At 39.9% G+C, this 16,887-nt stretch overlaps 1 protein-coding gene across 2 annotated transcripts in view; it reads left to right on the plus strand.

The window, feature by feature from the left end:
* The window catches only part of cmtm7 (CKLF-like MARVEL transmembrane domain containing 7), a 23,816-nt gene extending 7,113 nt beyond the window's left edge, over positions 1-16,703 (plus strand). The window contains exons 2-6 of one of the 2 annotated variants that reach the window (XR_007264801.1): positions 11,104-11,277; positions 13,011-13,109; positions 13,992-14,073; positions 15,893-16,035; positions 16,511-16,703. Coding sequence is in view for 1 of the 2 variants with exons in the window: in XM_048612375.1 (XP_048468332.1) it covers positions 11,104-11,277; positions 13,011-13,109; positions 13,992-14,073; positions 15,893-15,906 (369 nt within the window). In the remaining variant the exon portion in view is untranslated. Of the gene's footprint in view, positions 1-11,103; positions 11,278-13,010; positions 13,110-13,991; positions 14,074-15,892 lie in introns of both variants that reach the window. The other variant, XM_048612375.1, reaches the window with a different exon arrangement.
* The last annotated feature ends 184 nt before the right edge of the window (positions 16,704-16,887 follow it).

The raw sequence follows: 16,887 nt of genomic DNA on the forward strand, positions 1-16,887 counted from the left end.
CTTTTTGCCTCAAGCTGTCTGGTTGCCTTCTGCATTAAAATATGACTGTAAGACAACATCTACTGCCTGACCCTGTCTGTTAAAGTGCGACCTACGAAGCTGAAGCTTTGCCGGTCTGTGTTGGGTGAAGTGATGGGCCAGTGAGTATTCCTGATGAGTTGTGTAATGAAAAAATGCAAATATTTGTTAATTGGCTTCTTACCACCTAATGCCAAGGAATGAATAATTACAAAAGTTTGTCATGATAATCTGATTTTTGGACTTTGCCCAAATAACACTCACTCACCATTCTTATTGCCACCTGAGGAAGTGAAACATTTGGCCCATGATTGTTGTACTAGGTGAAGCCAACAAAACATAATTCTATACGTTATGTTTGTAGTCTCACCAAGACATTTGATATTGTCTGCTGAAAAGCACTTTGGGAGACAGAATCTAGACTGGGTGCTGTGTTTGCTTTGTCAACTGCCAGTCTCTTAAGCTGCTGAGCAAATTGTATGTTCAGGAGTCAGCCCTTTTCTCCACTTTACTCAAGATAATGGTTTAAGAGGCAAAAGAATAGCCTGATAGTGGGGATATACATCTGTTTCCAAACACAACAATGCCTTCAGTCTGTCATACAGGTATTTCTGCTATAATGCGTGTTTCATTAATGCAAATTGACTATAACGCGATTGATGAATAGTGGACACTGCTTGGATAATGCAAAATTTCTACTGTACAATATAGGGAAATCACTATCAGGTGATTTTCTATAGCGCGAGGTTGCACAAGAATGCAACTATAGTGTCATAGGAGAACTGCCTGTTCACCTGAATTACAGCAGAGGTAATCATGCAATGATTCAGAGCATGAAACACTGCCCCCCATTTTGATTCTTTTCAGTGAATGAACTCAAATTGAATTTTGCTTGTGGGCGATTCCTCTGTGTATAGAATCCTCCAAAAGTCTCTCAAAATTGGAGACTTCATGAACTAACTCCGCAGAGACTGGTATCCTGTCACCAAATCACCCTTCATTTACACAGAGTTCTTGCCTCTAGTATTGCCTCAGAGTCAGCTCTCTTAAGTGCCAGTACCTCTCTTATTTTCTCTATCTCTCAGCCAGTGCTTCCTGATTGGGGCTGTTAATCTGGTCCAATCAAGGAACTCATTCTATGAGGTCCAGCCGGCTGACTGTGTTACAGTTGCTACATTTCTCCCTTTCTAAGTCAGGTGGACGTAGATCAGACCTTTTTCTTAGAGAGCCTTCTGGGGCACTTTAGCACTGGATCAGGTTCCTCCAGACTGTCCGAAATGGGTGGAGTGCCTTGGTAAAATTTCACTCTCGTCTTCCGGTGGCAAAGGCGTCAGGGTGGCTAAATCTGTCACGTTTATCTCTGATTCGGAGGACTCATCAATGCTTGACAGGCTGAAGCTGTTGACTTGCTTGCCAAGCTGGTAAATTTGGAAACATTTTGTCACATTTCTAGGTAACATCATGAGTGCACCTGCGGTGAAGCGTTGGTGTTCTGTCCTGCTTGCTTTTTATGTGTCTTGGTTTGCTGGGGTGGGTGACATCACCTTGCAGATTTGTTCCTTAGTGGTCGGTACATGGGTCCAACTCTACATATTTGTTAGCGGAGTTCTGGTTTGTGTCAGGCCTCCAGGAATTCTCTGTCTGTCTTTGGTTGGCTTGTCCTAGGATGGCAGCATTGTCCCAGTTGAATTGGTGCCCCTCTTTGTCCATGTGTATTGAAATGAGTGATAGTTGGACATGTCTCTTGGTACCCAGTTGACGTTTGTGAAAGCTGATGATCATCCCAATAGCCACAAATAGAACTGCAGCAAAACACTGTTCAAGCAAGCAGTAACTCACTGCAGCACCCAGGAGCTGCGCAAAGCCAAGGAAGAACACCTATATGGTGTCTTTAGAAATAACGGTTATCCAAAAAGCATAGTCTACCGACACCTACACAGCAGGAAGACAAAACACATCCAGAGACAGTAGTCATCCTTCGATACATTAAGGACACATGTGAAATGACCATCAGATTACTCCACCTCCTAGGAATCATGGTAGCCTACAAACCAACAGCTACACTTTGACAGTTGCTGACGAGAATAAAGGATCCAACAACCACAATTAACAGAACCAATGTTAATCTCAAGATACCATGTAAAGACTGCTAAAACCATTACATAGGGCAGATCAGATGGAAACTAGCCATCAGAATTCATGAACACCATCTAGCAACCAAGAGACGTGACCAATTATCACTCATTTCAATACTCATGGACAAACTGGGGCAATGCTGCTATCCTCGGACAAGCCAACCCAAGAAACACACGAGAATTCCTGGAGGCCTGGCACTCAAACTAGAACTCCATTAACAAACATGTAAAGCTGAACCCCACATACTAACTACCAAGGAACAAATCCAGAAGTGATGTCACCTACCACAGTGAACTGAAACACATAAATAGCAAGTGGGACACAACACCAGTGTTTCGCTGGAGGTGCACTGATGTTACCTAGTATTGTGACAAAGTTTGCGAACAAACTTACCAGCTCGGCAAGCAAGTCAACAACTCGAGCTTCCAGTCTTCTCAAAAACCTTGAACTAGGCTGAACTCCGTTTCCGGTAGCCTTTCTGACTGCTGTTGGGGCAGGGCACATTTTGCTCCCACACAATTTGCAAATTTTGTGGCTTTCGTGTGTTTAGGACCTACCCAAACTTTACGTAAACACTGGGCCTGACCTTGTGTCGAGTATGCCTCTTACCCATGCAGAATGTTCACTGTGATTCTTGCACCAAACTTTGTCCCCTGTATCAAATAGTCTGTCACTTGGCAGAGTCTTGTGTCTGCCATCGACATTCTTGATGCTGTTATACTTCCTCACCCAGGTCTGGGAATGTCAAGTTTAAACTGGTGCAGAGTCTTCTACCCATCAGCAACTCTGCCGGAGCTATCCCTGTAGCTGTATACAGTGATCCTATAATCAAATAGGAACTGTGACAGCTCGGTATCTAGCAAGGCTGTAGGCTGTTTTTTCAAGCCTGCCTTTAAAGTTTGAAGTTTGGACTGCTGTTTCTGCCAGGCCATTGGATGAGGAGTGGTATGGAGCTGTCCTTTTCTTGAATCCATTTGACTTTTTAAAAAAAAACTCCAATTCCCTGCTGGTAAGCGATGGCCCGCTATCTGTAACCAACACTTCCAGAACTCCATGTATTGCAAAGGATGCACAGTTTTTCAATTGTCGTCCACAAACAAAACCACGTCCTTCTGCCATTCATATTAACCGAGTCAAAAATCCCGATACTGATTCCTCTGGTTTTCGAATTCCCTAGTAAAAATGACAGCATCTCAGAATTAGAGGAGGCTTAGGGTTGCAATATTCCTTAACCATGTCCGTCTGTTAACTATTCTTGAACAGTTTTAGTATTTGGTGCCTAAGGGAAAGTTAGGCTCCTAGTAACAGAAAAGGCTGCGACCCCACATGATGTCAGGAGAATCTCACATTGCTTTTTGTCCAACACAATGTCATTTGCCCAGAAAAAAATTCTTTCCACGCATAGGGATCTTGACAGCAAGGTTGAATGAGTCAAGCTTGCCAAATAAAGGCATGATGTAAGAAATGCTTACTGCCAACTCCAAGATGACTGTTGTGAACAATTTCTTCTTTGCTCCGGTCACTACTGAAACAGGTCTGCAGAGGCCAGTATCCTGTCACCATGTCACCTTTTTACTTACACGTGTAGAGTTCTTGCCTCATTCAGAGTCAGCCCTCAAAAGTGCCAGAACTGCTAACATTTCGTCCTTTTATCCATCAGCCAGGGCCCCCTGATTGGACAAGTTAACTTCAGATGGTTCTGGCGTAAGTGAAATCATTACTTTGGAAAAATTAGACTATTAAATATCCTTTCCTCCCCAAAACCCAGATTAAGATAACCCCCCTCCCTAGCCCCACCAGACCCAACCACAAATCCCCATGACCTCCACATCCTCTCATAGCTTGCCATCCGTTGCTATGAGAGGACTGTCAGAATGAAATTTGGCTCCAAATTTCAGAAGGAGCCCTGAGGAGAATTTCCTTTCAGAAATGTGACCTCCTTCCTTTTTGTTTAAAGAAAAGTGAAGGGCTGGATTGGCAGTCTTGGTGAAATTGCCGCCACCTGGAAAATCCGACGCTCTGTAACTATTGTTCTAGAAGTTTCTCACCTAATATTCTAGTTCTGTTTCTTCATATACGAACGTAAAAGTGAAAAAGGTTTTCCTGTAAGGACTAAGATTATAAACTGGAGTTGGGTTTTCAGATCCTCAACCAGTCTCTCTTTGGTCTTATCTATGAGGAAACAATGAATCGATGCCTATTTTGTATGTTTGCTGTGGCTGAGCCGAAGTGGTGCAGAGAATGGGACGTTGCAACTATGAGAGGGTATGTCCTTCTATTGTGTCAATCAAAAAAAGTTGAATAGTTCAACAGTGAGGTATTTATTCTATCACAAATAATGCCATTGTTGATAAGGACATAGACAATTGACTGTCCAAGTCCAACAGCTTCTATGGCCTCCTATTGTGGCACAAAGTTCTGAGGAAGGGTCACCGGACCCGAAACATTAACTCTGCTTTTTCCTTCACAGATGCTGCCAGACCTGCTGAGCTTTTCCAGCAACTTTGTTTTTGTTCCTGATTTACAGCATCCGCAGTCCTTTCGGTTCCTATTGTGGCATGTCTGGCAAAACCATTCACTATGCATCTCAACCAAAACTCAAACGTACTGAACAATTTACATCATTCCTGTCTTGTTTAGATCAAAACCATAGCTTCTGTACAGAAAACAAATGTGACTGCTGGAGTGTTTTCATCAATGTTGTCTTTAATGTCATGTTGTCCTGACAGACTGGCCCTGTTCAAAACCTCATTACTTGTCAATCAGCCAAGTGTTGAATGCATTCTTTTATAACACGCTTACACCAGCCAGGAAGTCGGTTATGTTTGGAAGATAGTAAAGTGTAAAAAGTAGTGCTTTTTGTTGAATGGTGTGTGATGATACTCTTTAAGAGGTGTATTTTGTTCTCTTTTATGAGAAGAGTTTGAGACAGAGATGCTGAGCAGTCTGTTCCAAACAAATAAAATAAGCAGCTTGTGAGACCTTGGGATTTGTTTTTCACCTCATCATACTTGGCAGATACCACTTCTTATAGTGGTGCAAATACCTCACTCGCTCTACCTACCAACTTTGTTTGGATCAACAATACCCACATGGTCACTGGCCATTTCATTTGTTTAGCTACTTTCTCAAATGAAACAAAAAAGACTTCTACATCCTTCTCATCAAATTTAGGCAATGTTTGGACATTTTAAACAGATTCCCACCAGGCCTTTGGCTATGATGGGATTCCTCTCGATCAATGTCCACGTCACTACTACCTTTCACCTCTACCTCCACCATCTTAAGTTGACTTTGAATTTTCAGTTCCAACCTCCAACGTTCAAAAATTATCTTTCTCCCCTTCTTCTGCTCGGGCCTTCCTTTCCTTTTCTTTTTGCTATGCCAGGGCTATCCTTTTCTTTTCCTTGCCATCGCCTCTAATTCAAGCTGCCTCATTTGCAGTTGAATCTTAGCAATTTCCAATGATTTTGATTGCATTCCTGGCAATTGTGAATGTAGAGCTATTGCTGCAATTATTTTCCCTTTCCTCACTGACACAGGCAACTCCAACTTCAACTTGTTTGCCAATTCAGAAACTTTCTCCTTGCTCACTTTCTGTAAAACTCCCGAAATGACTTCTTCCATCCCCAGGCAACTCTTAGCAACTGAAAGAGCCATTATTACAAAAGGCACACCCTGTTTAAACCAACCGAATACAACGCCTGAAATAAGGAAAACACTAACACTCACCACTTTGAGTCCAGTAATCCTAAACCCAACCCAGAATTAGAGATTTTAATCCAGGATCAGCCCCTGGTGTGTTATGGACGAGACCAGACCCCTTCAAAATATATTAAGAAGATAGCCTAGACCCCAACTTTTTTTCTTATTTTAGAAGTCAAATGTAAGATGTTGTGTTGTGGATGTAATTTGTTTGGTCAAGCTACCAGGCTTGAAGGAAAACACACTATTCATACATTATAGTTAAAATACAAACAAAGGAAAGAAGGATTGGAATAACTTAATTCTACTGGAAAACTTAGCGGTATAATAGATTATTTAACTACTAAACAGCAACTGTTCCAGTTATAGTAACACTCCATAAACACACCCTTGGCAAAGGCAAGTTCAGTAAAATAGATTGTCTCACATGCAAATCTACAATCCAGGAAGGGAAAAAATATCAAGAGAAAAACTGTGTGTGGGAGAGAGAGAGAACTCTAGCTTTTAGCTGTAGCAAAGAGAGAGAGAGAGAGTTGTAGCAACCTTAACAGCTAATGAAAGCTAAAATCCTGGGTCTGTAGGAGCCTGACCCCCACCCATTCAGGCTGCTCCTATTGTTCCAACTTGTCAACAAAAAAATCCTCAAGCCCTCACAAGCTGTTTACTTTATTTGCTTTGAGCAGACTGCTCATTACCACCGTCTCAGCCTCTCATCTTTTAAAAAAAGGACATAATACACTTTTTAAAGCCATAGTATTGTCACAGCTGCACTTTGCAAATGATTCATCTTAACAGCTGAAAAGATAGCCCGCTCTTATTAATATTGACCAATGGAGCAGGAGATTGCTGGCAGAGACAGCTGGCACACAAAATCTAGGAAAACAATTTGCAAGTTTGAAACATTCATGAGGCTGTTGCAGTAAAATGCAGATGGTAAATGGAATGTATTTCCACCAGAGCCCTTTCACAGCAGTAGTTCCTGTTCCCTAACTACTCAAGCCTGAAGATCAAAAATTGACCTTTTCAGTCACCAACAATCATTAGACCATAACACGTAAGTGCAGAAGTAGGTCATCAAGTCTGCTGCACTATTCAGTGAGACCATGGTTGATCTGATTATTCTCAACTGCGCTTCCCTGCCTTGTCCTCATGACCCTTGATTCCCTTACTATTTAAAAATCTCAGCATTGAATAGGCTTGATGACTCATTGTCAATAGTGTTTTGTTTTAAAAAATCCACTGGTTCACTACCCTCTGATGAAATCTCTCCTCATCTCTGTCTTAAATGTGCGATCCCTTATTCTGAGGTTATGCCATTCTGGTTCGAGACTCTCCCACAAGCGGGAACAGCCTTTCTGCATCTATCCTGTCAAATCTCCCAAGAATTTTGTATGTTTCAGTAAGGTTGCCTCTCATTCTTCTATAGTCCAATGAGTACAGGCTGACTTCTCCTTGTAGATAGCACCTCTATATTCCTGTTATCAACCTACCTAGTGAACCTTCTCTGGACTGTCTCCAATGACCATGCATCTTTCCTTAGATAAGGGGCCCAAAACTGTTAACAGAATTCCAGCTGTGGTCAGACTAGTGCCTTGAATCTTTTAGGAAAACCTCCCTACTATTATATTCCATTCCCTTTAGAATAAAGGCCAATATTCCACTCGCTTTCCTATTACTCACTGAACTCAGAAGCTAGCTTTTTGTGATTCATGGACGAGGACTCCCAAACCCCTCTGTTCTGTAGCTTTCTGCAGTCTTTCTCCATTTAAGTAATATTCAGCTCCTTTATTCTTCCCGCCAAAGTGCATAGCCTCACTTTTGCCTGTAGTATATTCCATCTATCAAGTATTTGTCCATTCAGTAAGCCTGCCTCTGTCCCTCCACAGACTCTTTCATGATCATTGTCACTTGCCTTCCCACCTCTTTTTGTGTCATCCACAAACTTGGCTGTGGTACTTTCACTTTCCTCAAATAAGTCATTTAATATATATTATAAATAATTGTGGCCCCAGCAATGATCACTGTAGCATACCATTCGTTACAAGGGTTGACATCCCTTGAAAATACCCACTTTGTCCCAACTCTGACATTTATTCAATAGCCAATCCTCTATTATTCTAATGTACTGCCTCCAACAACATGGGTTGTTATGCCTAATGTGTGGTACCTTCTCTGAAAATCCAAATATATTACATCGACCACTTTCCCTTTATCTATCATGCTTGTTACCACCTCCAAAGAATTTAGTACATTTGAGCGGCTTGATATCCTTTTCATGAAGCCATGCTGATTCTGTTTGATCATATCATGTATTACTAAATGCTCTGCTATTGCTATAAACTTTTTTATTTACCAGCACCTATGGGACCAGGACGGTGCTGGTTGATCAAACATTTTGGATAATCAAGAGGTCCACATAATGCAAAAACATGCATTAAGTAATAGAAACGTAATGCAGGGGGTATAGACAACACTGTTATACTTCAGTTACAGCATAAATCACTTAATTAAGAATGCAACTTTGCCTTAAAACTTACTGGTAGCGAGTCTTCCCATTGTCACCTTCAGATAACTACTCAGACGTTGTGGTAGATCATTGTATTTGAGGAGAAATTGACTTTAAATTGAATCAACTATTGATATTTCATCTGGCTGTTCAATTGAACGATAATCATAGAATCCCTACAGTGTGGAAACAGGCCCTTCAGCCCACCAAGTCCACACTGAACCTCAGAGCATCCCACCCAGACCCATCCCCCTATAACCCACCTAATCTACACATCCCTGAACACTACGGGCAATTTAGCATGGCCAATCCATCTAACCTGCACATCTTCGTACTGTGGGAGGAAATCGTAGCACCTGGAGAAAACCCATGCAGACACTGGGAGAATGTGCAAACTCCACACAGTCGCCCGAGGCTGGAATCGAACCCAGGTCCCTGGTGCTGTGAGGCAGCAGTGTTAGCCACTGCCACCGTGCCGCCCCTAAGTATATTTACATTGAGGTAAATAAATTAAGTAGCCATAGTAATTGGCAAGAATAATACAATAAATGTTGCGTTATTTTGGATGTATAATTTTTGCCAGTTTGTGGAGAGTGCCAATTCATAAGGGGCTGGTTAAAACAAAGTTTGTTGTGTATCCTTTATAATAGATGCCACCGTTTTCCCAATAACCAATGTTAACTTAACTGGCCTTTGGTTGCCCTTTTTTTTTTGTCCCCTTCCCTTTGAAATAAAGGCACTTAGCAGTTTCCTGATCCTCTGGAACTTTTCCAGATCTAAGGATTCTTCAAAGATTGCTACCTGCCCATCCATTATCTCCGTAGCTACTTTCTTTAATATCCAAAGATACAGCCAGCTGCTGCAATCTCATCATGCCAACTACTAACAAGATAAGCCTTCCGGTGATTTTCACCTGTCGAGAATCTGCTGTTACCATTCCGAGGCAAAAACTGGTCTCCACAATTTGTAGTTTAGACAAGCTGAACCTATAGACACCTCTCTTATAGTGTAGCATTATCACCATTGTTGAGGTGTGTTGTATTTTTTTGTATTTATTCACGGGATATGGGCATCACTGGCTAGGCCACTGCTTATTGTCCATCCCTAATTGCCCAGTTAATTGTGAGTTGCTGTGTGTCTGGAGTCACATGTAGGCCAGATGTGTCATGGGCAGCAGGTTCCTCCCCTAAAGGGGGTATTAGAGAACCAGATAGATTTTTCTCACAATCAACACCAGTTTCATGATCATTATTAGAATCTTAATTCCAGATTTGTTTATAAACTGTGAGTTCAAGTTTCACCTGGGATTTGAACCTGAGTCCTCAAGAATGTAACCTACGTCTCTGGATTAAGAATCTAGTAATTATTCCACTAAGCCATTTTCTCTCCACTGTTTGACTGTGAGGAATGCATGCTGCGTGGTTTACCCTGATTTTTAAGCTATGTTTATTAGCACAACAGAGCTATGAGTTTGCTTGCATCCTGTTCACAAAGACTTCTGGAAATATTTACTAGCTTCCAAAACTAATGTTTAGGTTTTACTACATACGTTGTGATTGGTGATTGCTGATTCCTGGACAGTTCTAATTGGAAATTGGTGTTCAGGAGACATTGAAGTGAATTTCACACAACGAATATGAGATTTATTTCAAAGAGTAAAAAGTCAAGAGGTTAAAGTGTGAAACCTGATATTTCACTGCTCGCAAGTGCTGTCTTTTGCAGTAGCACAAATTATTGAGGTCAATTTTGATGGCAAAAAAAAGACAAAGATTGCTGCTGACTGATCGTGTTTGAGCTTCTGGACTGTGTGTGGACTATGCTTGTGAATGACGCTACTGGATTCCCTGACAAACAGCTGCTCCAGTGACTGAACTGGGGTCTGTTCCCCCGCCCAGTATCCAAGATGGTACATTTGGTTGAATAAATGTTTATTGTGTGTTTGCCGCACAGGCAGCTGGTACATGTTTGTAGATGATGAACTGGTGACCGTGTGCTATCAACAGTCATGGCATTGGCATGGTAAAGTATGGATGCTTTGAACATGCAGCTAGCATTAAGTGCGCAAGCTCTAAGAGAGGAAGTGAACTGCGCTGAGGTGCATCCTGGTCCAATCCCTGTTGCTCGTGCACCCTGAAGTGTAGGTCTGTAGTTCCTGAGCGGCCTGCACATGTATTGGAGTGGTGCCACGATGGTTGTAAGGAGTTAGAAAATATCAGATAACAATGTCTGTGGACGTGGCTGGTACCCATGGGTCATGCCCTGAGATGCTGTTTGGTGCTGAGCATAGTGGAAACTCTTTGCAGCCCACAGTGAGCTGAAACTTATAAGTACCTGCTCGGATTCCCATGGAGTTTGATCGGCACGTTTGATCAGACAGGAAGCTGAATATTAATGAAATGAATGATGGCATTAATTTGGCATTAAACAAGCCATGATGCCCCTTTAATTGACAGCTCCGTGGTCCCAGTCAGGTGCTGATCTTGCTACTTGGCAAATACGTAAAAGATGCAGCAAAATGCTTCTGATGTTGAGTTAGGTCTTGTTGGATCTTTTGTATAATTCTGCCCTAAATTTCACCAAGCATTCATTACTCGGACCCCTATAAGAATCAACCCTATTTTTAAATTATAATCTAAACACCTAAACAAAATTGCTAAGGTTCATAATATTTGAATGCCATTCATTTGTTACCAAAAGTGCTAAGCTGTTCAATTCAATGCACACTGTTCCTTTTTCAGATTGTGGTGTTCATAGCATTCCTGTGTATAAAGCTGTCAGATGGAGCAAGCAGCTCGACTTACCGCTACTTTGAAGTTGTGACCATCTGGTTTCTTGTTATGGCTTTGGTCTTTTACACCATTTACCTCACAAGACTTCATCTGAAAATCACTTGCATTCACTGGCCGCTAACAGTAAGTGTTTAAGTTTACATAACTCAACAATCAAATTAACACCTAGTTTTTTTTTTGGCATAGTATGCATTTCATTTTTATTAAGTATCCGTGACATTCCTCAAGTAGGTCAATCAGTGTATTTGGGAACCCCAGCTTGAAACTGAGTCCGAGAAGCTGTTCATAAAATCTGATGTTTACGTTGCACTGTTGTTTTTCAATTAATTGAACTTATGGTTTAGAATTAAAATCATGCTGTTGTGCTTGGAAGAAAGTATAATATAAACGCAAAGACATGTCGCAAGGTCCAAACCAAGCCAGTACCTCCAGTGTTTTAATGTAGCCATATGACAGCAAGGTTGCAGGAAATGAATGAGACAAATATCAAAAAAAAGATCATTTTAGCAATGTTTGCAGAAGGGTAGATGTTAGCCAGGATATTTGAAGTCCCGTGCTCTCTCTGTTTAGTACAGCCGTAGATTTTGTCCAGCCACTTGAGGCTATTTGGCACCAAAGTTCAATGTCTCCTTAATAAGACTGCAGTTTCCTTACTGGTGTTCTTTTGGGACCAACATGCATCATAATGGATTTTGAATTAGTCATTCATGGAATGCTGGTGTTGCTGACAAGGCCATGATTTATTGCCTATTCATCATGGCCCTTTAGAGAATGCTGGTGAACTGCCTTTAAGCCACAGACCATATGGTGTAGGTACTCCTATAATGGTTTGGGTAAGGAGTTTCAGGATTTTTTGACCCAGTGAGAATGAAGGAGAGTGCCATGATCTGGGTGGTGTGTAATTTGGATGTGGTACTGTTCCCATGTGTCTGTGCTACATTTCCTTCTAAACGGTAGAGTTTCTGCTTTGAAAGCTACTGTCAAAGAAACCTTTCAAGGCTTTTGAACTGCAGGTTTTATTTGTAGCCATGGTGTGTCAGTAGCGGAGGGCGTAAGTGTTTGATGTGGTGCCAATCACATGTGGGCTGCTTTGTTCTGGATTGTGCCAAAATACCTCTGTTTTTGGAGTGATCCACATCCAGGCAAGCAGAAAATATTCCATCATATTCCTGATTTGCGTCCTGTAGATGTTGGACAGACTTCATGGAGGCAGGATGAGCATTACTCCTTGCAGATTTCCCAGCCTCTGACTTACTTTTGCAGATTTTAGGATTTGAACTCATGCCACTGGGGCATTAGTTGAGGCTGCTGGATACTGTTTTGGTGGTTAACCACCATGCTAACATACCCTGTATTGTCATATTGCATTGTTTTTATATGTCAGAATTGTTTGCAGTAATTTTCTCACTAACAGCTAATCCTGTCCTCTTTTGATTTTGTGAAAAATCCTAAACTATTAACTTCAGGATTTTTTCACAAAATCAAAAGAGGACAGTATTACTTAATAGTTGGCTATAATTCATTGATATTAACATGAGATGGTTGTTTCCTTCACCTGTAATAGATTTTTAAAAGTGTGCTTTAAATATACCATTATGTAATCCTGTATGTGTATATTGGTGTGTTTGGATCATTTCCTACTCCAGAACTGCCTGTGTACCTTGTGACTAAAAATGAACTGTAACCTGCAACTGTTGAAGAATTTTAACCTCCCCTTCATGGAGTTAATATTTTTGTTTTATGGGCAGTTAGTGCAGCACTGGTCTGAAGTAATTAACATGCCATGCGGAATCTGCAGTATAACTTCATCATTTTATTGTCAGTGTTGTATTCATAATGTTGTACTTCTAACACAGGAATTTCTTCACTATGTTGTTGCTACAATTCTGCTGTTAATCGCTTCAATTGTTGGAGCAACTAAGACTGCTGGCAATGCTGGATTGGCAGCAGGGGTGGTAAGAAATAATTTTTGCTTTAAAAATTCTTGCAGATCAGATTTTTAGAACATGATGCAAGTGATTTTAGTCAGAAAGTAAAGTAGAATCCTTCTTTACAAATCCATATGCTGGCTCAAAATAATCAGCTTAAAAGGGAAGATTCTTGGTATTGCATTAATGCCAGCAGAAGTTAGATATGAGCCACTATTGGAGAATGTCCTGGCTGAGCTTAATTATGGTTTATGATTGGGTCCATCAAATAAACTGAGGTGTGAAGTGTCGTTTTACACTTTGCAAAGAAATTTCATGTACCCACTAATTACTGCAAGAACAGTCACCAGACTGAAGTCTGACATTTTACATAAATGTCCTGCACATTTCCATTTTCGTTTAGTTTCAAAATTGCTTTTTTAGTGTTTCTGTATTTACTACATCTTATTAACAATGGGATTCCCCTGCATTCCCCCCCCATCCACCCGACCTTCTCAATCCTCCACCCACCACAACCCCTGGTAAGTTTTTTGTATTTTATGATTCTATTCATACTAGGCATTCCTATTAGTTGGCACAAGTAGCCGTTGTTTTTGTGGGAAATTTGATAGTGTCTGTTAACAGGTTATTTGATCTCAGGGTTCCCATAGTTAAACCTGATATTGTCAATGAGATTGCATTATGGAAGTGTTACTGAACAGTAACTAGGAGGAAAAATTGTTAGTTTCTTTCTTCTCTCACGAATGTAAGGAAGGCTGTGACTGGTTATTCTATCTTTATCATTTTGCTGTTTGAATTTAGAAAATTTAGCACAGGTTAACTAGGAGAAAGGAGGATACATGATTTAAGAATAATTGCCTTGTTTTGGTTTCTACAGAAAAGCCCTAACACCACTGTTTTGTTTTCTAGTTCTTCGGCTTTGCTTCGACAGTTCTGTATGGTATCGGTACATGGTTATCCTACAAGATATGGCGTGTCCCTCAACCAACAAGTAAGGAACTCGTTATATTCAGAAAACGCTAAGTTACTTTTCTTCCCCTGTCCTCCAAAGCACTTGTATTAACTCCCCCACCCATCCTGAAGTTGCTGATATTACCTTCTCATGAAGTACATCATTCAAATAATCTGCATGTATGAACCTGAACAGGCAAGTGTTAACAGGTTGCTGAAACATGAAGACTATCAGAGCTCAGCCAAATTCTATCACTATCCCACAATCACACAAGGCCTCTTCCCAGTAGGTACTGGATATCATTGCATGGATAAAGCATTTGTTGGACTTGTGATAGACTTAATGATGCTGATACTAATGGAATTTGAGATCAGTGTGTGCATTTAGCTCAATACTACAGTGAAGATTCTTGGAAAAATTATTTTGAGTTGCCTTGGTACAGAGCTCAAGATTGATTTTAGAAGCAGTCATTGAGTTACTTGGATGGAGTTGTTTGGATGACTGATTTTAGAATCCTTGCTGGGTGTATGCACATACTAATGCAGGATCTCACAAAATTAGGGTGTAAGTGTTTGATTCCAATTTGATCAAAGTTAAAATTTTACAAAAAAGAAATAATTTGAATACGAATTGGGTAAATTAATGTGCTGTTTAAAGTGAAGGATACTGGTGTTGAAGAATGGAATATCTTTTTCACTTTGATCATTCAATGTAGAGAAATCTCATTTTAGGCAATTGCAGATTAGATGCAAAACCACTTGGTAACTCATGCTCAGTTGGATGTTAAGACATTAAGAAGTAGGAGCAGAAGGAGACTGCCTCCTTTGAGGCTGTTCTTCATTCAATATTATCATAGTTAATCCGTTTCAATTCCATATTATCCTCTTTTCCTTTAATTCCCCAAGTATCCAAAAATTTGTTAACGTCTGTCTTGAACATATACAATAACAATGATTTTGTGGTTCATCTCATTCTAAATGGCTTGCCACTTTACTCTGAGAATGTAAGCCCCTAGTTCTAGCCTCCTGGCAAGGAGCAACATCCTCCCAGCATCTTGCCTATCAAACCCATCAACAATTTTATAAATCTCCCTGAAATCACCTCTGACCTTAATTCCATGGAAAGTAGGCCCAGCCTATGTGATGTATCAAACTAGGAATCTATCTAGTGAACTTTCATTACACTCCCTTGATACTTCCATAGAAAAATCAATTCACAGAAAGAGATCAATCCGGTTGCTGTGTCCTTTTTTAACTATCTCGAAGAGCTATTTATCTAATTTCACCCACTGACTGTCTTTCCCTACAACACTAAGTTGTTATTTTCTCTTCAGATAATGATCCAATTCCTTTTTGAAAGCCTTGATTGAATCTGCCTGCACCATAATATCAGACATTGCATTCAGATCCTAACCACTTGATCTGTAATAAAGGTTTTCCTCATCATTCATTCTTTTGCTGGTAATTTAAATTTGTGCCCTCTGATTCTCCATGTTCCTAACAATGGAAAAAGTTCTCTGTGGCTACTCTGTCCAGACCATTCATGATTTTGAATATCTTTTTCAAATGTCTTCTCATTATTCTTGTACAACGAGAAGAGTCCCTGCTTCTCCAATCTATCCATGTAATTGAAATCCCATTACTCTGGAGTGATTCCTATGAATATTTTCTGCAACATCAGTGATGACTTCACATTCTCCAAGACCAGTATATCCTGTCAAGATTCATCTATATTCCTTTTATGAATAATTCAGATTTTAGGTGTTTTTAATGAAAGCGCATTTTATAGCTTTCATTGTGGTAAGGACTTTACTGTGTGAATACTTTTAAAATAAATTCCTTTTTCCTTTTTTTGACAGCTGTGTCTGTATAACTGATCAATGCTGGATGTTGAGAGAACAAAACTGGTTCATTTTGAATTTATATAATACCCAGAGTCTCAACTGCTTGACTTTTGAAGTCTGAAGATTCACTTCATAAAAAGGACTTGATATTTCATATGGTATCATTATCTAAGAATTTAAATATTTTTATATATTTTAAAAACTATGTTAAGCAATTCTACCAAAAAGCTTGAAAAATGGGTTGAAATCTTTGGATAAAAGTTTAGATGGGACATTTAAATGTATTACAGCTTTACCACCCAGTATTCACATCATGATTTTAGCATGTTCTTTAAAACATGTGGAATTCAATCAATCATTACAGCCACAGTGTTTACAATTTTAAATAAGTGTGATTAAAATCCTAGGTTGGGAATATCATTTTACTTATCATAGTTTTGCCATGTGTACAAGCTTTTGCAACTTTCTTCTAAGTGACCCTGAAATGTGTTTCATACATGCTTCTGTTTAGTGTGTTATATTAGTTGAAAACACCAGTATGAAGTGCCTTTACATATCATTTGTATGTATTATATATAAAAGTTTTTTTTGTTTGTCAATCATTTCCATCTCGCATTTGTTCTCTTCTTGCAGTGAAACAAGAGATGCTAAAGTGTTTGCAAGCCTGAAGCAAACAATGACCCTCGAACAATATATGGTATAAAGCTGATGGTTTTTATTGCTCATTGACTTTTGCAAGCCTGTTGTGGGATTTTGTAATGGATATTTTATATCCTTGTAACTTAAATTTGTTGAAAATATTTAATAAAGATGGATTGTGACCAAATCTAAAAATCTCAACCACAGATACAAAACTCAGAGTACCTCTTCTGTTGTGCTTAGGGGAAAAAGCTTTTTTTTTTAAAATAGTTGAAAAGAATAAAGACTTATTTCAAGATGCGTTTTCTTTTGATAGTAGGAACTGCAGATGCTAGAGAATCTGAGATAACAAGGTGTAGAGCTGGGTGAAC

Source organism: Rhincodon typus, chromosome 2, assembly GCF_021869965.1.
Source record: "Rhincodon typus isolate 14 chromosome 2, sRhiTyp1.1, whole genome shotgun sequence".
Taxonomy (NCBI): domain Eukaryota; kingdom Metazoa; phylum Chordata; class Chondrichthyes; order Orectolobiformes; family Rhincodontidae; genus Rhincodon; species Rhincodon typus.